This window comes from Rhamphochromis sp. 'chilingali' (genome assembly GCF_963969265.1).
Source record: "Rhamphochromis sp. 'chilingali' genome assembly, chromosome: 20".
Lineage (NCBI taxonomy): Eukaryota > Metazoa > Chordata > Actinopteri > Cichliformes > Cichlidae > Rhamphochromis > Rhamphochromis sp. 'chilingali'.
In genome coordinates this window covers 17426177-17450022 of record NC_137947.1, presented here as the reverse complement: position 1 = coordinate 17450022, position 23846 = coordinate 17426177, and the positions used below count along the sequence as shown (strand labels likewise).

The 23846-nt window shown below is 41.6% G+C and overlaps 1 protein-coding gene across 24 annotated transcripts in view; it reads right to left on the bottom strand.

Moving 5' to 3' along the window:
- Positions 1 to 10451: 10451 nt before the first annotated feature.
- Positions 10452 to 23846, bottom strand: part of pax2a (paired box 2a) — a 32265-nt gene continuing 18870 nt past the window's right edge. For 9 of the 24 annotated variants that reach the window (XM_080868519.1, XM_080868520.1, XM_080868498.1 and 6 more), the window contains 5 exons: positions 21811 to 21931; positions 15407 to 15622; positions 14142 to 14243; positions 12753 to 12839; positions 10452 to 12551 (listed from right to left, as the gene is read on the bottom strand). In XM_080868519.1, coding sequence (XP_080724645.1) covers positions 12430 to 12551; positions 12753 to 12839; positions 14142 to 14243; positions 15407 to 15622; positions 21811 to 21931 — 648 coding nt within the window. In that variant the 3' untranslated portion in view covers positions 10452 to 12429. Of the gene's footprint in view, positions 12571 to 12752; positions 12840 to 14141; positions 14244 to 15406; positions 15623 to 21810; positions 21932 to 23846 lie in introns of all 24 variants that reach the window. The other 15 variants (XM_080868499.1, XM_080868515.1, XM_080868513.1 and 12 more) reach the window with 3 other exon arrangements.

The following is a 23846-nucleotide window of genomic DNA, read 5'->3' as shown; positions in this document are numbered from 1 at the left end:
TCCTGTATTAAAGGAGGGAAGCGTGACAGTGTTTTCTAGGATGTCAGTATGTATCATTAAAAGGCATATTTTAATTAGGGACATGTTAGTTCGTTACACTAAATGGATTAACATTGCTTGTCAAGGGTAGAGATATGTTTTACATTTAAGTCCACTGGGGAACGAGGTCTCAATTTAACAAGACATCTTAAGTTGAGATGGGTCTTGTTAGTGTGTATTCAGAAATGGCACTTAGACAGTTTAATATTTTGAAAATGTGTGAAGATGCCGTATCGCCGGGCTGCTGTTTGTGTGTAACTGAGTGTAAGAAGTCAATTATTATATTGCAATAGTCTGCAGGCTGTGATCTGGAAACAATGCGATCAAAGGCCAGACAGTTTGCTATCACTTTGCAAGCTGTATCAGCGACAACAGACAAATGCAAATTGGTCTAGATTTACATGATTATTTTTAACAGAAACAAATCTAACTGCAATCAGTTTCTTCACTTACAAAGTTTTTGAGGAGGGATTTAAAGGCGAGAAGCCTGACAGCACACTTTCTGACGATGCAGCGAGTATAGGTTCTGCATGACCGTTTGGATCAAAGAGTGGTTATCTCTCCTATTGAGCTGTTCTCACCTCTGTCTTCTCTCATTATGGGATGGACAACAAGAATTTCCCTCCATTAATCAGAACCCAATCCATGGGTCAGCCATCACAGAACCCCTAACAAGCCAAAATGCATAAAGAAGTGTGGGGGAAAAAAAGCACAAAAACAAAACAAGCATCTCCTGAATGTCATAGATGCCAGAGAATTGATTTCTTCCCTGTTAGTGGGAGAAAATGGGTGAGAAACTACTGCTTAGCCAGAGGTTCTAGTAAATTAGATTCACTTTGTGTGTTCAGTCAGCAATCAGTCAGCAAAGTCAACTTGAAACTGGTTGTGAACTAAGCACATATTCATAATAATTGTTTTTTTCCCCTCTGCTATGAATGAAATAACACTTTTACTGACCTTGGTATTCTACATACATTAGACAACATGCTTGCAACCACACAGTGTGTTACAGTATGTTTTTCTAGCGCTTCCATAAAAAGGATAAAAGGAATTTGGGATTATCAGGATATTTATTGGCCTGTGAAGCCAGCACCTGTATTTCACACCCCATCAGGGGGCTATTTCCAAGGGTATTTTCTGCCCAGAGGAGTAGAAAAACAAGCATCTTAATTGTTGCTAACATTCCCACCTAAAGATGAGGTTCATTCAGTCTAATGTTTTAACTGCAGCAGAATTTGAGCCTTTTTGAAATCCGAATAGCAAAAACATGCACCCAGTGCTTAAAACGGTTTCTATGTTTTGCCACTTTCCTGTTTAGGAATAATGCCCTGCCCTACTTTGCCAGATCTTGATTAAAATGTTGACTTTTTGCTGGGTAATAACCTGATTAATGTAATTGAATGTAAAAGGGCGTAGCTCAGCAGCACTGCTGATCACTGGAGATGGATTAGGAGAGAAGGCTTTCAAATTGAATACAGTTCTCCCTCCTCAGCTTGTTAATTGTGCCGTTTACCACTACCTGAGTCAGTGACCACTGCTATTTAGTTTCTCTAATGATGATGCACAGTCGGACCCAACCACAGATAATTAAAAAAGCCTTCCCTGCACCCACCCCCATCTCTCTCTGTCTTGAGTTTGGTGTTGCATTGACAAGCTGCACTAAGGCCAGATATTGAGCTGTCTGCTTCGCAGAGTCTTCGCTGCAGGACCACGTAGCCCTCTAAATGCTGTTATATTGTGTGTTTTCTAGAAAGAAAGCTAGGTATAGATCTTTGGTATCTGACTGTGATTGACAGCAGAGTGGTTTCATCAAGTTCTTTGCCTTAAAATGGTTGCCCACTTTGTCTCACTCAAGCAAAAGCAACTGACTTTGTGCTATTATTAACACTAACGTCAAAAGGAAAAGAAAACAACCATATCCTTGTTAACTTTCAGGACTCACTCTTTATGTTTCTTATGAAATCTTCTTAATGTAGTGAGAATGTTCTGTACAGCCAGTGCATCTCAGACAGGCTGTACCCGAGTACAATTTGAAGAAATCAGATATGCCTGCATTACTGGGTCAAATATGTAACTGTGGAGTGTTTTGCAGTGTACATAAAGGGCACCAATGCCGTTGATGTTTATTTAACATGTTTTTATTGAGCCTGTTTTGTCCTGGTTTAGATATTTATGTGCAAAGAAGAAAAATTCGCTCAATCAAATCATTAAGTGCTCTAAGAGGCTGATTGGTGAGCCACAGCTGAACCCAGCCACCTTGTATTCCAGACAGTTACAGTGGTTGGCTGATTCATTTTTACTCGATGACTCACACCCTTTGGAACCGTTTCATTTTCTTCCTTCTAGCCCCAAAGAACAGAGCGACAAGGTATAAATACCCAGCTTTGTTCTAACAGCTGTCACTCATACAAAAATATAATATTAGTATAAATAATGATGATGATTATTTTATTTATTTATTTCTTTATTATCCACCTACTGCAGACCAAGTCCCCCTAGAGGAACAAATAAAGAAACCTGAACCTGAACCTGACATTAGAAAGACACTGAGGTGGATTTTGGCAGTGTGAAGAAGTAACGGTTACATTTGTGGTGCTTGTTGATATCCTTTAAAAAATAATGCCATTAGTACTATTTTGTTTAATGTGAGGGTCTTTAATCCTACAAATACTATTTCTTTTGTGATGTTACAATATATTGGAGATATTTTGTTTTATATTTCACTGTTTAGTCTTTGAAATCTCAAATAACAGTGAAAGTCTTCAGTGTCTTCTTTTTGCGTTTTAAAGAAAAAAAAACCCCAATTTTGGTGTTTTGTGTAAAATCTCTCTCTCTCTCTCTCTCTCTCTCTCTCTCTCTCTCTCTCTATCTCTCTCTATCTATCTATCTATCTATATATATATATATATATATATATAGTTTTACATCTTCTAAATAGCTGCAGAAGTATTACATCAATCAGCTGATTGATTTGATCACAATTCTTTTTGCAACTGAATTCACAATAATAAAAATCACATGTTGTTGTGTGACCTGTTTGTGATCCTGCCGCACATCCACGGGCCTTAAGTGGATTATCAGTTAAGAAAATAGATGAATGAAATGATATGCATGTATTTGCCTCTGGCTTAGTGCTGGGTTTAAATACAGAAGAGAAAACAAACATCAACAAATTCAATTTCTTTTTTTGCAGATCAAATTTCTCTTCAGATCTCCTCTGCTGAAGCAGCTCCACAATCAGGAGCATTTGAAGAGGTCTGAGAGGAAAAGCAGTCCATGAATTACACAGCTTGCAGTCTTGAGTAAGTGCTGAAATAATTAGGAGAGAGAAATCTTTGGCTTGTGCAAACTTCCTTCCACCACTGCAGAACAAAATAATAAAGAGAATGTGTGTGAGACAAAGGCAAGAGACCCCCATGGTGCCTGGGTCTCTGCTTCCTGTCATGAGTATTCCTGTGGGGTTTCACATGACAAAATGCAGAAAGTTGTTTTGTCCCCGTGCCTGTCACGATCCACCCTCATAACCGCAGCTGTGTGTTTGTGCGTATGTCTGTGTGTGTGCGGGTGTGTGTGTGTGTGGTTGTGCACTTGCACTTGTGTGTTTGTGACTGTGCTTTTTTCGTGCTGGCATGTTGTCTTGCTGTCTTCCCTGTCAGCTCATAGCTTGGCACCTGCTCTCATGTTCCTAATTAGTCTCATTTAATTAATTATATTCTACAGCACATCTCCTCTCTGTTCATAGGCGATTTCTTTCCGTAGGTTTTACTCCCATCCCGCTCTTCTACTTCCTTACACGTCATATGCAGAGAACAGGGAGTCTTTACATGTTGTGTATTGGTAACATATGGAAGTCAGACGTGTTTTCTGGGCGTAAATATGTTTTGAAATACAGAGAAATACGCACATTAATGATTCATGTTATCATACTCTCAAAAAAGCTGCACTTCACAACTTTTTCCTCACTCAACTTTGACTTTAAATTACTGTTTTCTTCTTTTTCTTGTGAGTCGAGCTGACAACCAGCTGACTCACAAGCAGAATCTCTTCAGCAAGCTGCAGGAAAAACAGGTCAAGTCTCACTCGCATGGTGAGTAAACAGAAATCAGGAAAGCACTTTACCTGTGACAGTTGGTCTAAGCACCTCTTTCTTCTCTGTTAGCTTTTCTGTTCCATTTGTCAGGTTCACTTGGCTTGTATGCCACTGTTGTCTATTAGGTGTATTTTCACTGTGCTTAGCACTACAGTACAATACTTAATGGAGAGGACTGGAAAAGAGAGGGAAAGAAAGAGTTTACTGTTCCACAGTGTCTTATGAGAAACTGAATCCTTTTGTCATATTAATTTAAATTACGGTTATCAATATTTATGGTTTGCTTTGGTCATGAGTTTGTTGTACGTTGCTGTTGTTTGTGTACAAATGCTTCAATATGATAAACAGAGTGACTTTAACGTGGGGGCATCCAAGGTGCACAAGCCCATCAATGAACGACAGTGGAAACAGCGTTGAATTTCACTTCCTGATGTCAGAGAAGAGCGGCAGCCAGTCGCAGGCAGCCTCCCAGCTGCCCCTCATCCCACGTTTTCCACTAGAGGATCCTGGGCTTAAAGAAAAGATGCCTTTAATAATTCAGAGCCGTGATGAACACCACGTAACACAGCCACAAAAGACAAGATCAAACTTTTGGCAGAGCTACTGCTTCAGCGGGCTGATAGTGTTTCCGAGTGTAGCTCGTTGTACGTTGACCATATGGACATGATAATCACCCATGGGATGAATCAGCAGATTCTTGATCTGAAGCCCAAAATCACACGACACCTTAATTAGCTGGTGCTGATATCGCCCTTCACAGCACTAATTTGTCACCAGCAGCAAAATAGCTTCTGGCAAGTACCTTTCTTTTGAAATTTGTCAAAAGTGTTAAGGAAAAAACAGAGGGAGCATTTAAATGATGAACCAGCTTTTATATATAGTGCTGATAATGCTTTATGACCTCTTGAAGTGCTATATTCACATATGCAGCCACACATTGCATGCATGTGTAGCACTGGGTAAAGTTTGGAGTTCACAAACACAAACAAATGAATGGCCTGCTCTACCTCCTGAACTACAACAACACATATACGACCACAAGCATTTGAAATCTGTGAGGAAATCTCCCCTTACAGGTAGCTCTACATGGCAAAACGACATTTTACACTGAATCATGTTACATATTCAAGCCAGTTTTATTTATAAAGATCCAATTTACAACAACAATTGATTCAAGGTGCTTTGCAGCGTAAGGTAAAGACCCTACACTACTGGGTAAAAGCCCAACAACTGAAAGACCCTGAGCAAGCACTTTGCGACAGTGGGAAGGAAAAACTCCCTTTTAATAGGAAGAAAGCTCTGGTAGAACCAGGCTCGGGGAGGGGGAGCCATCCACACCCCCTCCTCGAGAAGAGAAAAGAAGACGAGAGCATAGTTAAAAGGATAAAACATATCAGCAGTCAATTATGAGGACATAAGCACAAGTTTGTCTCAGTTATATCCTGACTAATATATGCCGCCATCATTAAACTATTTGGGACTGTGTTTACTTCTAATGACATGCAGTTCCCAATAAAGTGTAAATAATTGCTGCCCTCCTCAGGAGGTGTAGCCACCATGAAGCAGTGAGTTGAAAAGGTCAGACGTGTTCAGCACGCCAGCTCTAAAGTGGTTTATTAGCATCCCAACGACATATTCAGGAGTTCGCCTGAGACATAATTACCTGGATAAGGTACAGATGAATACTGTATTTGGGAGAGAAGGCAAGGTTGGTTGGATATTGGCTTTGTCTCCATTAACCTGGAGCACGGTGTTAAAGGATCTGTTTGTGGAGAGAAAATGACAGGGAGTCGGGCTGACGGGGCTGGACTGAGACAGTTAAAGGCCCCTTGCTGCATAGGATAATTAATAAATAAAATACCAGGGGAGCCCCTGCCATGCCTTCGTCTATGACAGGGGCTGTCTCCAGTGCGCTAAAGCATTAAATGACCAATTTCTGTCAGACTAACTTCCACCATGCTCTCTCTCTCCCTTTCTCTCTCCCTCTCTCTTTTTGCGTGCCCTCTCGTCTCCACTACACCCTCACCCCTCTCTCCGCCGTTCCCTCCCTCGCTTCCTCGTTTTCTGAAGTGGGGCTACTTTGCTCTCTTTGCGCTGAGTTTTTCAGCGACTGATGGCTCTAGTTCATTTCTGCTGAATTAATTGGTCCCTGAATGAATTCTGTTGACAGGGCAATTCATCATGTGTTTGGCCTGACAGTGACTGGGTGTTGGGTAGGGGAGGGGGGCTGGGGGGTGGGTGGAGGTGCTGGGGAGTGTGTGTCTGTGTGTGTGTGTGAGTGAGTTCATGTGGGGCGTTGTGAAGTGGTGTGGGGAGCCAGTCAGAGGTGGTGGGGGTTGGTGTTTGTGGCCTCCTACTCCTCTTTCTCCCCCTCGTCTCTTCTTCTTCTTCTTCTTGCGCTGCAGAAGCTTTGGTGCTCTTGTTGAACTGTTTTACCAAAACAGTTGGGACTCAAACAAATCAGCAGCCCCTCCCCATCTGGCTGGGCTTCTGTCAGACAGAAGACGCTCTCTCAGCTTGAAGGGGGAACGCAGGTCAGTGCTACCCTATTTTATACATTTTGGCCTTTTGTTACGCCCCTACACACTTCCTCTCCAACTACAAATCCCTCCCCATTGCTTGATATGCACGCACAAACACAAGACCACCATCTCTCGCCCCACAGCTCCTCGGCTCTTTTGGAGAGTGACATAATCAGGTAGCAAGGCATATTTAGTGCTTAATTACACAATGTGTCGCACAATGGCCATTCAAAGCGATAATTTAGCTCCTGAAGGGAAATTGCTGTGCACTGCTGACTGATCTAACAGGGATGGGAATGGTATAATAGCATATAGTTGGCAGATGAGGCCTGGGTTGAGAAAGGCAGCAATTGCATTTCTCCAGACAGCTCTTTGGCTCCTCATTATTCTAATTGAGAACTATGCGACAGTGCGAGGATGCACAAAGAGCCTCAGCATCCTTTGAGCTTGAACATGGAGGAGACCTCTTTAGGCTGCGTTGAGTCAATCAATGCTCACTCATTACAAACATCACAAAGTCATGTTCTTGTCGCCTGGATGGTCTCACCCGCTGACAGTGAAAATAACCTCATAATCACTGTTCTGTCAGGATCGCGATCATCAGCGAACAGGCTTGAACTCTTTGGCTCCCGTGACACACTAAAGTACATGAACAATTACATGTTTTTGTGTAACTTTTGCTAAATTTAAGCCCAGTGTCCAAGCTCCCAGAGCATTTTAAGGCACATAAAAAAGAGAAAATTGGAAACACTGATGATTCTGTTTTGGGATTGTCTTTTAGTTTGGATGAACAGAAGAGAAGGGTTTTGAAACAGCAAAACAGACACCAAGTAAGCTTCCTGAGTGGGTCTGTTCAACTACAAAAATTAAGCCACAACAGCTAGCCTCAAAAACTGTCAGTGGCAGAAATTTCAGGTCTTATTTTTTGCCATTTCTGCCCATTCTCCAAACTATTTTCTTCAAGCAGCATTTGTTTCTCATTTGCACGTTCACACTCAATGAATGTGTATGATATATTGGTATACAGTTATTAGTATAGACAAAGGTTATTTAAGAAACTGTACAGAAATTGTTTAAATGTGGATATAACAGTAACTTGAGATGAAACTCTTAATACTTTTCATCCTTGAGCAAATTACTACACATCACACATCTACTTGCTCGGGGACACTTAAACACTTTTACATCTACTTATTGTACGCATATTCAATACAGCATAGGAATCTTTTTAACCCCCACCGCATAGCAACTCAGCGATAAAACACTGGACCACTGTGGCGCTTCCTCTTCCCAACACAAATCCATTTGGGATTAACAGAGTTAACGAAGGCAGCATTGTGAACAATACTGCACCCGTGCAGCCACTAATTAAAGTTGCTTCTAATGAGGGCCCGTTGATTGACACAGCAGGGTTGGCCTCTCCCCTCACTAGCATCAACTATGACAGCCACATGATGAGGCTGATGACAGGCTCCCATGCAGGCAGATGACAGGACGTCACTGCTAGACCACCACCGCTCCTCTTCCCCGAACAATGCTGCACTCGTTTGACACCGCGAAATTCATCGAGTCTCAGATTGTAGATGTTTATCCAAGGGATAAAAACATTACACATAGTTTTCCCTGGCTTTGTGCTGTACTTAGTTGTTTGCTTGTTGCTTTCAAAGGAAACACCTTGTTAGCTCTGGTGGAAAAATCTTAGTGCTAATACAAACATTTCAAAATACTTCAGATAAATATACTTTGTAAAAATGCTTTTAAATGATCATGTACAGTTTTACATTCAAAAATTTTAATTTTTCGCAGCACATGAAATTTGAGCAGTTATTTAAATGAGAATGTTTGAAACTTTTGAGTATGGGACCTTATTTTTTCAAATAAGGGCACACTTTGCATGTTATAAGCTTATGTATGATTTCCATTTTTAGATCTGATGCGATGAATAATCTGTAATGTTAAAATCTCACTGTTATATTGTGGGTCCGAATGGTACTTTTTCACATTTTGCATCTGACAATATATAAACTTTCACATATGTGAAATGTAATGCAGTTGCTTCAGACTGTGTCCACCTACCAGTGTCTTATTTTGCTGTTCATATTATCAGTGACAGGCATGAATCATGCCAAATAGGCCTAGCTATAGGGCATCACCAAGCCAAGCTGACAATAAGGGTGAAGTGTTTGAGTAAATCTTGCACGAGGCCCGCTGGCCCCCGTGGCAGGGCCTCTCTGTGTGGGTTTGAGAAGCCCTGAGGATGACAGGTGCTTTTCGTAATGCCTAACTGATGAGAGCCAATCAGTGGGCTCCATTCTGCTGGTGTGTGTCTCTTCTCCTGTTGTTGTCATCTGGCCCTCTAAAGTAAAGATGAGCTTGACTGACAGATGCATCTGGGTTCACAGTTTATTGGTTTCTACGAGAGAGCCAGATATGCCAATTTAGACAGGGTAGTGACAAAAAAGTTCCCATCTAAATGGAATAATTTTACCACTGGGAATACTCAGCTGGGAGAAGAGGGAGTGTTAGCGCGCGCGTGTGTGTATGTGGGTGTGTATTTTATCTTTTAACAAGGCCTGAATGACAAACACATAGGACAGTTATGGGCTGACAGAAACAGAAGCTTTTGATGCTTCACAGGGGATCCATGAAATAAACAATAGGCAGAGGAGGCAAAGAAATTGAATTACAACTGGCTGGGCTTGTGTGTTTCAGAGTAGAAAGTGGAAGTGAGGTAGCACCAGTGTGGTATAGCAGAATGAAACCAATGCATCATTAAATATACTGGAGTCATTGCTCGCCTGCCTTCCCAACTGTCCTGCTTCTTTGTTTAACACTTCTCTTTCCTCCAGCAAAGGCAATTCTTCCCTTAAACACGGGAATAGCAAATTTTAAACAGCAGTCACGATTTAAAGGATTTCTTCAGAGATCTAAACACCAACACGCACAAACTGTGCTACGTTGTGCAACCTTTGTCTATTTCCTCTTAGAGAGCGCCTCGTGGATTACTGACTGTTCATAAAGTCAAATGTCAATACACCAGCAGCAGGAACGCTCGCAGGGAACCTTGAACTCTGAATCATTTTCTTATGGGGTTAATAATGAGGGGACACCGAGTCAACGACAGACATATAAAAGAATTTATTTCTCATGTGCACAAAAAGAATTGGAACAGAACTGAAACAATGATTGAGGCCACAAGGCTTTCCATATAGATTTTCATCAGAAATCCTTTTTATGTCCATGCCACATCTCCTGTATCATCTTTACAACGGCACAGGGCCCATTCCTGCAATGGTGCTCCACTTCATAAAGCAAAGATTTTGCTTGAATGATGGTGGCATGCACTCTGCACCAGTGTTTCACTCTCAGATGCAAGTAGACAGAAATAGTTAAAATCCCAAGTGCAATTTGTAGAGGATAGCTTCTCTTGAAGAGCAGAACTGCAGTCTATTTCTCTGTTATCTGGTGCCCTCAGCAATGACACTTAACCCTGGTACCAGAAGATGCATTAGCTTGTATGGAATTAAATAAAATAAAAGTTATTTTTTTGATGCCTTCTGCTAAACTGTCAGCAGCAGAGTTGAGAGAGTGGAGGGGAAGAAGTATGGGCGTGTTTCTTTACATCGAGGCACAGATCACTGTAATTTGGAGTAACATAATGAGCACGACATCTACAAATAGCAAACAGGACAATATCTTTGATTGTTGCCAAGGACATCAGTTTGATCGTATCTTAATTTCAGGGAATTTGCGGAGCAAACGTAAAAACTAGAGAATAATTATGTCACACTGGAGGTCTGTTGTACTTTTGCAGCTTTTATGCTGTTCTCAATGGGGATAACTTATTCTATACAACAAAAGATGATACAGAAAGCCATTGAACTCATTGCATAGTGACATAAAACATCATCATGACAATATCATGAAAATAAAATAAAATGACAAAGACAACCTATGTGATGTTAGCATCTGGAACCTGCTATTGATGTAGCCATAGGTTAAACAGCTGTTGTGCCATTCCTCAGAGCACAACATTACATTTAGACACAAATGTAATGCATGTTTTTTTTCAGTCTGTATATCTACAAAGGGAACCAGTACATTAGTATGATACTGCGATGGTGTGTTTGTGTGTGTGTGTGTGTGTGTGTGTGTGTGCGCGTGTGTGTGTGAGTGACAATATATTTACAGAGAATTGTCTTCACATTATTCACAAATCCTTCTATAAAGCAGCATTTCATTGCAGTTAGTGGAATATTAGATCACTGAAGTTCTCCTTTCGCACTACAAATGCAGCATGATGTTCACCAGCTGAAATGCCATGACATACATGTTCAGTGTTGACTTATTTAAAAGATAATACTGCTTTATTTATGCATACATATACTGTAAATAAAATATTAAATATCAAACTAAGTCTTTGGCAAATGTAGTTAAGAGTACATTCACAAAATATTTTCCAAAACTTAAAATGAGTCAGTATTTCCTTTCAGCCCCTACGGAGAGTGGAACCTAACTTCGTGGAGGGTGGTGAGTCTGTGTTTTTAAAGGCAATTAATTTCAATTAACAGGCATGAATTTATGTTTTAAAAAAACTGGTCTGTAAGGCAATTGTTGAAGCTAATTTGCAGTCGGTTTGCACAACTGCACGCAGCTTTCTAAACTGTGTAGGCATCTATTGGCATGACTAAGTAGCTGAATGAGATACAGTTGAACTGAAAGGATTTGCTCATGTAGCCAAAGAGTTATGGCTTCATTTTTACTTGGAAAAAAGATGTTCATACGCAAACGGGTCTGTTAGCTTGTTAGCTTTGTGGTTTTCTAAGAATGCAACATATATATTTTCAACTTATGCTTATAAAATGGTTAATTGTAGGTGAATGTACCACAAAAAAAAGAGAAAAAAGCTGAGGTTATAGTGCAAAAAAAAGAGAGCAAAGGATGACACTGCGCACGTACATGGACATGAGGGAAATGTGACAGCCGTTCTGAAAAATCGTTGTTTATATTAAAAAAAATGTAACAGAAAATATAATTTAAAGTATTTCAAATTCTGGCAAGACCATTTTAAGTTCACGGTCACCACATTTTTAATACTTTGCAAAATGATTTACATTTTTACATCTGATTGTTTGCCACGGGGAGCGCGATGTCGCCAGGGTCAGTAAACGCTGCAGGGCATGCTGTGTTCGTCTTATAATTTAAGTGTTATCAGAGAAATGGGAGCAGAAAAGTTCATCAAAGCACCAGAGTAAAGCCCGCTCTACATTATGGAGCCAGGATCTTGTTAATGGTCAGAGGGGCCCACAACACTGGTTTAATTCGCTACATTGTTACGCTATAGGACCACTGTCATCTCCCCCTGGACGTCTGTCTTCAGAGCAGAAAAATACTGCAGTTCATTACATAAAGGAATGTGACGATCCATGAATAAAATAACAACAACAACAACAACAACAGCAAAGAAACAAAAATTTAAAACCCACGACATTTTTTCCACATGGTTTTCTTCACACTGTTTTTCTTCAATTTATATGTTATAATATATATATTTATATAATCTCTTAAAGTCATTCTGGAAACGCTCAGGCCTGTGAGAGAATAAGGGCATGACAGGTGAGTTCTGAATGCCCCCGGGCCCTTTTGACCCAAAGTGTGTGTGAGACGCTGAAGCTGGGTGCATCTGCGTCGACCTCGGCCATCCTTCCTTCACAACGCACTTGCTGACGGGGGTTTCATTTAGGATTCCACCTCGCTTCCCTTTGACCTCAGTGTTTCTCAGACAGGGACAATATGGAGGCCGAAGCTCTGGCCCTGCAGTTTGAGCTGGTCTCTGGTGTAACTAGTGGCGGTCGTAGGCAGTGGCAGCAGTGGGAGGTGCGGAGCCACGGGATGCGGCACTATAATAATAAGGGGAACCTGAAAGTTAACAGAAGAACGAACCGTTGGAAACCACGAGGTCAAACATGATGTAAGACACGTGTGTAAAAGTTCTGAGGATGCGCTGAATATTCAGAGACTGACTTTTTAGGTTTTAAATAGGATTTAAATTTTAGAGCATGTTCAGCATGACAGTTTTTTTAATGATGTCAGACACTTACTTAATAACGCTGGATTGCTGAACCGCCAGGCTTCATTGTAAGTTGTGTATTGTGGATGAGAGTAGGGGTTTCCAGAAAAATCCCCTCCTAGGGAACAAAATGGTAAAAATACATATTTATAAGAAGCTAATAAATAGAAAAATTCAAAAGCCTACACTACAGTTACATTAGATTTTTTCCCACAACAATATTACTGACACATCAGTTCTCTGGACGTCTGTACAGCTTCTCCAGAGTCCCTTCAGGTGAGTTAATTGTTTTATTGCCTGCTCTGTTCTGTATGTAAGTTTGGACTTTTGTCCTGCTTGTAGGCAGTCACACTTTGCTTCAGACCCTCTCTCATTGTCCTCTCCCTGCAGGTTGTAGTGAGAAGCATGGGAGGGTGAGGGGATATCACAGAGCGATGCTGCAGGCCCACAGGTTTCTTTCTTTTATGGCACTATAAAGGCTGGGTTTTATATGAAGCTGCTGAAGAATGGCCTTTGCTTTAACGGTGTTTGGGGCCGGTCACTAAATCTTAGTTATTCGCCACTGGGTGAAAAAAAACACAAAAAACCCACAACCCCTGGATTAAGAAGGTTTTGCTGTGTTTTTCTACTTTTTGTGTCCATACACACTTTCCAGTTGTATAAAACACACATATTTTTTTATTTGATTTGAGATATGTGTTTTGACCTCTATCTATAGGCTAAAATCACGTGCTAATCCTACACGGCTGCTTTGATTGTTTGTCAGTGTTAGGCACATGTCACGCCGCAATAAAGGGAATTGTGTTTTGAGTTGTTTGGAGCACAGATCTACACATGCTGGCAGCATCTTCACCGCTGGTTGTGTAACTTAAGCTCATCCCTGAGAGAGATAGTGATTTAAATATTTACAGGCCCTCCACGCCTCTGTGTTTTGACCCTTAACTGTTTGCTGTGAACCTGAACTGCAGGTTAAGTAGAGGGGAAAGAGATACGCTCTGCAGCCCTGGGTGTCCGGGGAGGCGAGGAGAGGAGCAAAAGCAGTGTTTATCGATGGGGCTGGTGAGAGTGCGCTGTGTGGACACGGCGAGGGTAATGAGCGCTGGGAGCTGGAGTGTAACTGAGAGGAACTGTCCTATCTCACGGCCACTGATTGTGGTGATCGCCTATCGAGTTCATCTAATGTCCTCATCCACAGACGCTAACCACACGCTAACCGCAGTCTAACAAAGCTATAACAAGCTTGCTTCAATCCTTTGAGTCAAAAGCAATGATTTAAAGTGTCCTTGCTGTCTCAACAGTGAATTTATGTTTGATGTTTTTGGGGGTTTTTTTTGTAGGGTTAAGTGACCGTAAATTTTACAGTATCAACCTGACAGGTACTATGTGTTGCAAATATGTTAGAATTAACTATATCACCTACCGGGAACCATTCCAGCAAGTGTGGATGTGGGGTAGCTGCCTTGTCCTGTGGGGGGGACATGAGGTGGGTAGCCAGGTAAGGTGGTACTAGCCATATCTCGACCTGCAGACACACAGAAGGAGGATCTGTATCACAAGGATGGTCACGAGGAGAAGAGTTAAAAGTATATTCTACTTGAGAGAGTGGGTTTAAGCTGAAACCAGTCCAGGGTGTGTAGCACTCAGCTTGCTCTTTCCTGGATTTGAGGTTTTTTCCTGTAGTGAGTGCCTAATCACAAGAATAAAAAGCCACAAAAAAAAAGGCATGTGCTATGTCATAACCGAGCTGATGCAAACTAAAATTGTTCTGGAAGAAGAAAAAAAAAGTGCTACCAGTAAACATTACAGATAAGTTTCTGCATTGAGCAACATGAAAGAGTTTTGTCATTAAATTGATGATAAAAGATGGAAACGAAAACCTTCCTTCGAAGCATATTGCTTTTGGAAACGTCTTGTACATAAACACAAAAATCACCAAAGTGAAGTGATGCATATAGCCACTGAGAATAACAAGCAATGCCCCTATCTGTCACAATGCATCGACTCATCCTGTTTCTTAGGCACGCTCACTTTGTAAAAGCAAAACTAGAGATTTTCCAAAAATGTTCAGAAATAATATGTAAAATGTCTGCTGTCCAATTATATATACCGGTATGTATATCTCTCCTGGGGTCACATATCAATATCATGACACTACAACAAAACATAGCATACTAGTGTCAAAAGCAGTGTTAGGAGCATCAGGCCAATGACAGCATCACGCTGGCCTCTGCTTTATATTCAGCCCTTTAATTAACCCTGACAGCAACCCAGCTAGATGAAGGGGCACACATGACTGGCAGCTATGGGTTTAAGGCGGGCCCCAGTATCAGCCTATATCTGCGCCTTTGAAACCCCCTGTTTTGGCCTCCTGTGGCCCCCTACACTTTGGCCCTGTCATGAGTCTGTAAGGACCAGAAAGTCTACTGTGACAGTGAGAGACGAGCAGGGGGTCAAATGCAGAGCAAAGCACGGAGGGAAAGGGTAGAGATCGTCTGCTTTTAATGAGAGCCAAACGTTCAACTTTGCTCCTGTGTACACAACTGCAAGGCCCAAAAAGAGCAACAGGGGAGGCATCCACTTTAATTTGTACATAACTGAGAACTGAGACTAAAAGTGAGCACAGAGTGAATAAAGAAATCATTTTAATTATTATCCGGCTACGGGGCCTTGTGGGAAAAGTTGTACCTGCTATAAAGGGCTGGCTGGCATACTGGCTGTAGCAGGAGCTGTGAGCATGGGCAAGGTAGCTGGGAGTAGATGCATCTACTGAGAGGCTGGACTGGTGGGGCAAGATGTCAGCTAGAGCAGAATCCCCAACAGAGGAGGGGGTGAAGGGGGCAAAGGATGCCTCATGGGGCTCTCGCTTTACACACATGGAAGGTGGATATGACGGGTGAGAGTCTGGCAGGTGGGGGGAAAAAAAGAAAAAGAAAAAGAAAAAAAATTGATACAATGCAGACATACAACTCCACACAATCTGTACATACGTTTATGTCAGTCACTCACAAGTATGGTGAGATGGATTTATAGCTGTGTAGATGTCCAAACTCAAGCGTAGACGGGTAACAGCAAAAAGCCAAAAAATTAGATCTGTCGCTGACATAGACGCTCGTAATTAAAGAAAGAGCGGACTACAAATCCCTCTCCGATTTAACGTATTAATTAAAGGGAGCCCAAAGAATTAGGAGCAATACATTAACTTGCTATCTTTTAAGAACTCACAAGCAGACATTTTATATGAATACTGAATAGATAAGCAGTCTTTACCACTTGATTTGTTCATTTACATGGCTTATAATAATAATCTCATATGCACCTAGCGGTAATTCATTCAACTAAGTGGAAACGTACACCAGTGAAATGTTGCAACAACACATCGCGCCTGATCAATCAAGCTCAAATGCGTAAAAAATTTCCCCAAGGTTTTGGGAAAACAAACAACATAATCTCACGGCTGCTTTCTCACAACAAAATCACTCCCACAAATAACCAAGCAGCCGGCTTGTAGACAGTTCAAAACTCTGCACTTTGATCTAATTTGGCTGATGAGTCTTGGCATCTTTCATTTCAGCGTCTCTGCCTCTCGAACCTGTGCAATCAATGTGAGCTCTGTTTCTGGCCTCTCCGTACCCACTGCAAGCCTGTTGTGTTTTTTCGGGGGCCTGCAGGGAGAGATGGCTCTTTCCCGACACCATGATAGCCTCATTAGCTGCTTCTCCCATCATTGTTGTTTTACAACAGGACTGTGTGTTGCGATTCCTCATTAAGATAAGGGCTGCTCAATGGAAGGGGAGTGCAACAATGTCAACCATAAGAACCTAATTCCAGAGAAACAGGCAATGTTGCTCACTACTTTTCCCTAGGAGCAGAAAAATAAAATTGTAGGCTCTCCTAACGTTATTCTCCTTCTTTGTCTTGGTGATAGCTAAAAATGTGGATTTAGACAGAAGTACTGCAATTAGAGTGAATCTTTTCTTAGAAAAATGACAACACAATGGGGAAAAGACACAGTGTGAACAATGTACAATCTTTTCTAACATATGATCAGATCATTAAAAGGAACGTTTGCCCAGAATCTTTGGCATGAACAGAAGTATTCTAATGAGTAGGCTTTCCATTTAATTGGATGGACCAAAATGTTGTCACATGTACTGCCCAAGTATGTCATAAGTTATATTGGAAAACTGGGTCTACATTTAGGAATGACGGCAAATCCCTTGTGCTTAGTTCTGCTCTTCAGTTAATTATAGCCAACATGTAGTCTGTTAAAGCCTTTGAAGTTCAAACAGCTCTCAAAAGTCCAGTTACAAGAAAAAAATACTGCAGAGGACAATGCTAGCAGCTAGCTTGTTTCAGAAACACAGCAAAGCATCATATTCCACCTGCACCTGAGCCATGAAATCACGATGACATCAAGTGTAAACCCATGAACCAAACGCAAATCTCTACTAGAGAGAGCCCGCAGTGTAAAACAGCTTTATGACAGTCAGATTTTTAAAAAAGAAAATAATTTGATTCTCTTTGTCTTTATTGTGTGTTGCGGTTTAAAAAAATGAACCAACTGTGCAGCAGTGGATTCAGAGGGCTTTTTTATGTGCACCTTGCTCATGCGCGCTATTATTAGAAACACCCCGTTGCCAGGTTATTTTCTTCACTGGTAACAGTTTATAATTGGGGTACAAAGTACGTTACGCTAAAGAAACACTAATGACGAGTTAATACATCTGGATGTACCGTAAATTTCTGCTACTCACCGACTACGGCTTCAGTTAATTTTTAATAGATCACCAATCAAGGGGTGGTTACTCAAAATTATCCACCAAACTGTATCGATTTCAGGTACATTTGGCTTTATTTACCTTCATTTAGGACTTAAGTGCCACAAGGCATCAAAAACCGAGACTAAACCCTGTCCTGTCTGCCAGCTTTTGGAATCTGAAAGTGATGTTGTGCCAAACAATATTTCTGAAAAGTCTAACTGTGAATTCATGATATATCCTGTATTAATTCAAGCGTGAAATCATCAAGGGACTAACATTAGTTAAGTATGGTTTGCGCTCTTACTCTATGCATGCTGGGACTTTAATTTTGCGAATGAGGATGTCTAACATGAAGTCAAGGTCAAGCCTGTTTACACTGAATCTGAGACTTCCTCCACACTACTGTAGGCTTCCGTGTTCTCAGCGCCCGAGCAACCGTTGTCAAACAGACAGGGGTTACAACGCAACAACAACCGATACAAATGCTGCGTTCAAGACCACTGAACTCTGAAACTAATCAGACATGGTGTTGCTTATTGTCCTGGAGACAAGGCAGCGCCTGGTAAAGGGAGCCTGTCAAATCGAAGGCCCTGATGATGGAGATGGAAGATAAACTCAGGGTCCTTGGGGACTTTTCTCCTCAGCAAACACATCTTTGAATGAGCGGAGATGGTATAGAGTTCTCCAATAGCTGTCTCTGCTCCACCACTGATACTACATCGAGACCCCATCAACCATAGAAATGGACTGTTAAGAACCTACAGCAATCCTCCGAGTGATGCTTCCAGATATAGCTACAAAAGGCTTCTCTCAAGTGAGCATTTCATTTTTAAACGTGCACCGAGGAACTTTGCTGCACAAACCATTTACTGGGAGAACTCTTGTTTAGAAAGGCTGACATTCAATCTACAGAGAACTTTTCATGCACGCAAAACTTCCTTTCTGTGCTGACAGACAATAAAATTCAAATTTTACCCAGACAGGGACACATTCATGTTTGTATCGCAGCATTTCAGCCTCTGGATTTGCTTTCTTCCATTCAAGCTTTGGTAATTTACAACTACTTACACCAACCCCCCCCCCCCCCCCCCCCCCCCCCCAAAAAAAAAAACCAAAACAGAAGAACATTTGTAAAAGGTGGAAACTGTGGAAAAACAAATGCAGGCAAAAATAGCTTCAATTCCCCATTTAGAGGTTTAAAGTGATTCATTATCAAATGTGTGCTCAAAGGTTAGCGTGCTAGCGACGGGGTGATATAAACATTAATTTCCAGTCTTGGGGCTGCAGGCGTTAACTGAGCTGAGAAGAGTCATTTGTCACCAGGCCACACAGCAGGCATTGCAAGTTAGGTGGCTGCTTGTTGTTTGCCACCCAGCAGAGAAAAGCTCGTACTGCCAACTCATAAAAACAGCTTCAGATTCTGATTTGTATTTCAGCAGAAATTAATCTGAAAGAAGGCACTCGGCACTTTATATGTTTTTGTGCATAAAGTGAGAAATATATAGATAAATAAGTAAAAACGAAATTGAAAAAGCAACAGCGTTTCACACCTGCTAGATTTGTTGTAGCCAGAGTGGAGCCACTTTACACCTGCCAATCCCACAGGCTCTGTTGGCCCAGCCTGCACAGAGACCGCTGCACGTGTCTGAATGTAAGTTTCTGACTTTCTTTGAGCATCAATAGAAAACTGCAGGTACACAATTGGAGCCAAACACTAGAGCTGAATCATGATAAGGATAAGGTGATAAGGAAATACAGTACATGTTCAAAAATAGTGAATATGCAGTGTAGCTACAGCTGTATAAAACTAAGCACCTAGCTATGCAGAGTTGACTGGGTCCTAAATAGCTCGCTCAATTTGAGCATGGTACTGTAATGGGATCCGATTATTAGCTGTAAGTGGTATTATTGCAAATTGGAAGCATTGAGAAACACAGAAACTTAGCTACAAACTGCTAGAATAGACCACGTGAACTTACAGGTCGGGGTCCATGAGTTATGAGCTGACTAGTGTGTGAAAGTTTGCCAAAGATCTGCTGACTCAGTGACTGCAGATCTCCGAGCCTCCTGTGGCATTAACATCAGTACAAAAACTGTGCTCCAGGAGTTTCATGGCCAAGCAGCTCCTACAGATGCAACGTCTAGGTGGCTCAGTACTTTTTTCTATATAGTGTGTATAAAATCATTCATTTAAATGTGATATCTTTTGTAATTTTAGCAGTAGCTACATTCAATGCATTTTTAAAGCAATCCAAAAGACTTTTAAGAATAATTTCTTATGATTTTTTATCTACATATATAAAATGATATATAGATATATGTAAAATAATTTTTTTTTTAAGTAATATTTGTTGCATCTTAGTAAGTGGTGCAAAAAAGTGCGATCAATCTCTCCCTATTTTTGTTGCCTCCAAGGTAACCTTCTCTTTCACACATTCGGGACACAAAAGATGGCCGACCGTGCTTTCGTTATAGCGCTCCTGTAATGCAAAGCTGAGCACTTCATTAATCATTCATCTTTAATAGATTATGCAAATTTCAGGACATAAAAATCAACAAGATCAATAACTGTATGAATTTTAATTGGGAGCAGAAAACATTTAAAGAATGAATATAATCTCATAGCTCCATCCAGTATGAGAGCATAATTTATTGATAATTGGATCCCAGCCTAAGTGAGGAAGGTAATTTAGCATTTTTTCAGCCTTGGCATACATTCCTATTTACAGGGTTTGCTAATGGAAGGAAAAATAATATTATGCACTAACAACCTACACACAATCAAATGCCTCATGCATTACTTTGCATAGTTGTGAAAATTGGGTAATAAAAGTTTACAGGATATTACTTCTGAGTTTAATTTGGTGCTCAATATATTCAAAACACATCTTTAAAATGGCTGTACCAAAACATGTTGTCATATATTACTTTCAGAAAAGTTTTGCTAGTTCATTCCCTCTTTACTCTGGGCGAAACCCTTGCATGTATCGCTTTAGGAGGCCCCCCAGGCCCCCAGGTGGCTTGGAGGCCACCTGCTATGAGTGTGCTCACCAGAGCGAGACCACTTTCATAGGAGGAGCCCGCCATAAAAGGGAAAAACACACCTTTCTTCTCCTGAGGCCCGACTTTCTGGGGCAAAGCTACCTCCCACATGTTCAGGAATAAAAAGGGGTTCTTTCTTTTCCCATAGCTCTGTGCCTGAGTGTGTGGCTGAACTATTGGGATCATATGAAAAGGCCGCTGTAGTTTTCAAACTTCCTCTTCTTTACTTAGACTCTCTCTCTCTCTCTCTCTCTCTCTCTCTCTCTCTCTCACACACACACACACTCACGCACACATGCACAGACACACAAAGTACACTCCTTGACTCTGATTCCCACTGCATAATTATGAGCCTTTTATTAAAAGGCTCATAATTATTTTCGAGCCAGTGTGGCCATCAGTAAACCTAACCTCCCTTGGGAAACACCCTCAACAGCAACAATGACACAATATTTCAATTAACCAGATGTCCATCAACCTGGACAGCAAAGCAACCACAGACTCGGTCCAACACAGGGGATGTTTGATACAGACACTGCAAGATAGTTAACACATTGCACCTCCAATTACCTGTTGACTCTCAGTGCAAACGATTTGGCAAAAAAATGCCCCTTTCTCTCTCTATATTTCTCTCTCTCTTTCTCTCTCTCCACAGCATAAGGCAGCCAGCCAGTCACAGTGCTATTCCAGCCGCTGTCAATCAACAGGCTATGATAGCGTTTGATGACAACGTCATGTCGTGGCGAGAACAGCAGCTGTCTCTTATGAGAAGTGCTCCCAGTCAATCTGTTAGCGGGCCAATCCAGGCTAACACAATGGCCAGTTAGGAGCGTTGCGTGAAAGACCTGTGGGATTTAATGGACTCAGATGATATGTTACCTCAGCCCGTCCCTTAGAAATACACAGAGCACCCCAAAAAGTGCCTTGAAAGAGCTTTATGTAAAAAAAAAAAGACATTGGTGATAACTTTATATGGCTGGAAAAATGTGCACGCCATCAGGGAACGGCAATCAAAATCTTAATGATTCAGTGATAATGTAGAAGTTTAGATAAGAGCGAGATGTCTTTTTAAAGTAGGAACCCTAAAAAAGTGATCAGTAAACTGATGGTAAAATGACAGTTTGGTGGTATTTAAAAAAAACAATTAGAACTGGTTAACCTGGGAAACTTTTTCAAGAGTTTGGCATCATAAAGAACGCACAGTTCGACCATCTTGGTGCCGGTGTATTTTGTTGCAGCACTGTGTGTATTCTGTTAGGCGTCAGTGTAGCACGAGTCAGATTGTACCTGTCACAACAGAGTAGCTCTGGGAGACGCTAGAGGCGAGGTCAGAGCTGGCACTGGTGGAGAGGCTCGGCTTCACATCTTCCAGGCCAGTGTTCAGGGACGGGAGAGTGTACTCATTCGCCTGTAGACGAAAAAAAAAAAACCCCATGTGTGAGCAGGTGGGAATCGAAGACAGCAATTCACACTGCTTTAATTAAATTTTACATTCCACCAGATCAGGTCATGATCTGGTTAAAATCGCTCTTGGATTTAGATCAGATTTCCTAGTTTAGGTGACGACATATAAAAAACAATGTCACGATGAACGCCCCTCTCGTGTTTGCTGCTGTACATTTCCTGTGAATTCTGCGAACATCACCCCTGCCCCTGCTCCTTGTGCTTTACCAAGACCTATGATGATGTATGCATGCATTAGAGCTTGTCTGAGGGCAAGGCAGAAAGGGAGAGAGGGATGAGAGAGGGATTGGGAGAGGAGTGAAAGGACGGGGTGTCAGCTGGCTCTTTGTGCTCCACTGCAGTCATCCCTGTGACCAGTCAAGGGAGGAGACATTCAGGGCTTTGTTACAGGAGAGACATGTGGTGTGTTTTTTTAAAGGCGAGTACAACCTCAAAAACAGCCCTTTGTGCTTTGCCTCCAGGATGAACACATAAAACTGGGTTAATAAAATGTTAAAATTGTGAATTTTCACTTTATGAGTTTTTCTACTTTTACTTGTATTTTTTAAAACGTCACATTGGAGGCTTTCGTTGCATTCCTGTTCCACTCTTATAAAATACTCTGTGCCACTCTGGCCGTCTTTCTTTTTTATTTATTTATTTTATTTTAACAGATTCACATTCACAGTTTACTGCAGAAGAAAACTTCAACCACCATCCAGTGTCTTAAATATTTATTCACCTTAATCTCGTGTTAAGACTCTGCTAGCAGTTGTGATGAATCCTGTTTGTTAATGAGATGACACTTCCTGACACAACTTTTCTTTGAAAGGATAAGTGTGTGTGTGAGAGTGTCTGTGAGTGTTTATTTGAAAGAGTGTGTGTGTGTGCGTGCATCTGTTTCTCTCAATGGGTTGGGGTCCCACAGGGGCAAGCTGGTGACCCCAGTCTTGTCTGCCTCTATCCCAGATAAACTCTAATTGTGTGCTTACAACTGTTCCCTGGCACTAGGCTGGATGTTCCTCTCTATTCCACTGGGCCTCAGCAGCACAAGAGTCATTTTGTCATGCAGATGGGATGCGGGTAGGGCCGGGTAGGGCTGGGCGGAGGGCGAGTGGCAAGCGCAGAGGGGCCTGAATGACCTGACCACATGGCTGCCAGAAGTGTGGGAGGGATGAGGCCTATTCAGCCTGGCCTCTTCAAAATGGCTTTTTAATGCCCTGACGCAGACACCAGACAAGCCCCTAATAGCCTAATATCCCACCTTTTCACCAGTTTAAGAAAAGGAGGGGGTTCTGGAAACAGGAAGAAAAAAGAAAGAGTGGAAAGCCATCTGATTAATATTACATTAAATTAAAACTGATTTTTCTGGACCATTCTGACGCCGTTTTTCTCCCCCCTCCGCTACCCCCCTCTCGCCTTTTTAATACCTTCTCCTCCACTCTTTGTGATTGCAAGTCATTTCCAATTCGTTTTGGTATTGATCTTGCCGTAGAAATCACTTTGGTAATTAGCTGCATTAGGGGCTGTATAGCCAGCTGAGGGGCTGTCCCTCTGATTTATCGCTGCTGTAATTCCCCACGATCGCGGAGAGATGAAAATGAACTCAATTAGGGCACTGCTAAGGCTGCATGGGCACCCACATAGAGCTCCAATGGAAAAATTAATAGTCTCTTGTTGTTTAACAGTCTAATGAATGTAAATAAAGGTTATCCGCTGTTATATGCTGTGGGTTTGCAGGTTGCTTCAAGCAAGAATTTGCACTGAGCTTTTTGTCACCTGTGTCAGAGCGTTCGCGGGTTCACTACAGCTTGTTAGAAATCAGTGTAAATGCTGTAAATCTTATTGTGTAGGGAGAAATGTGTGTGTGTATGTCGAAC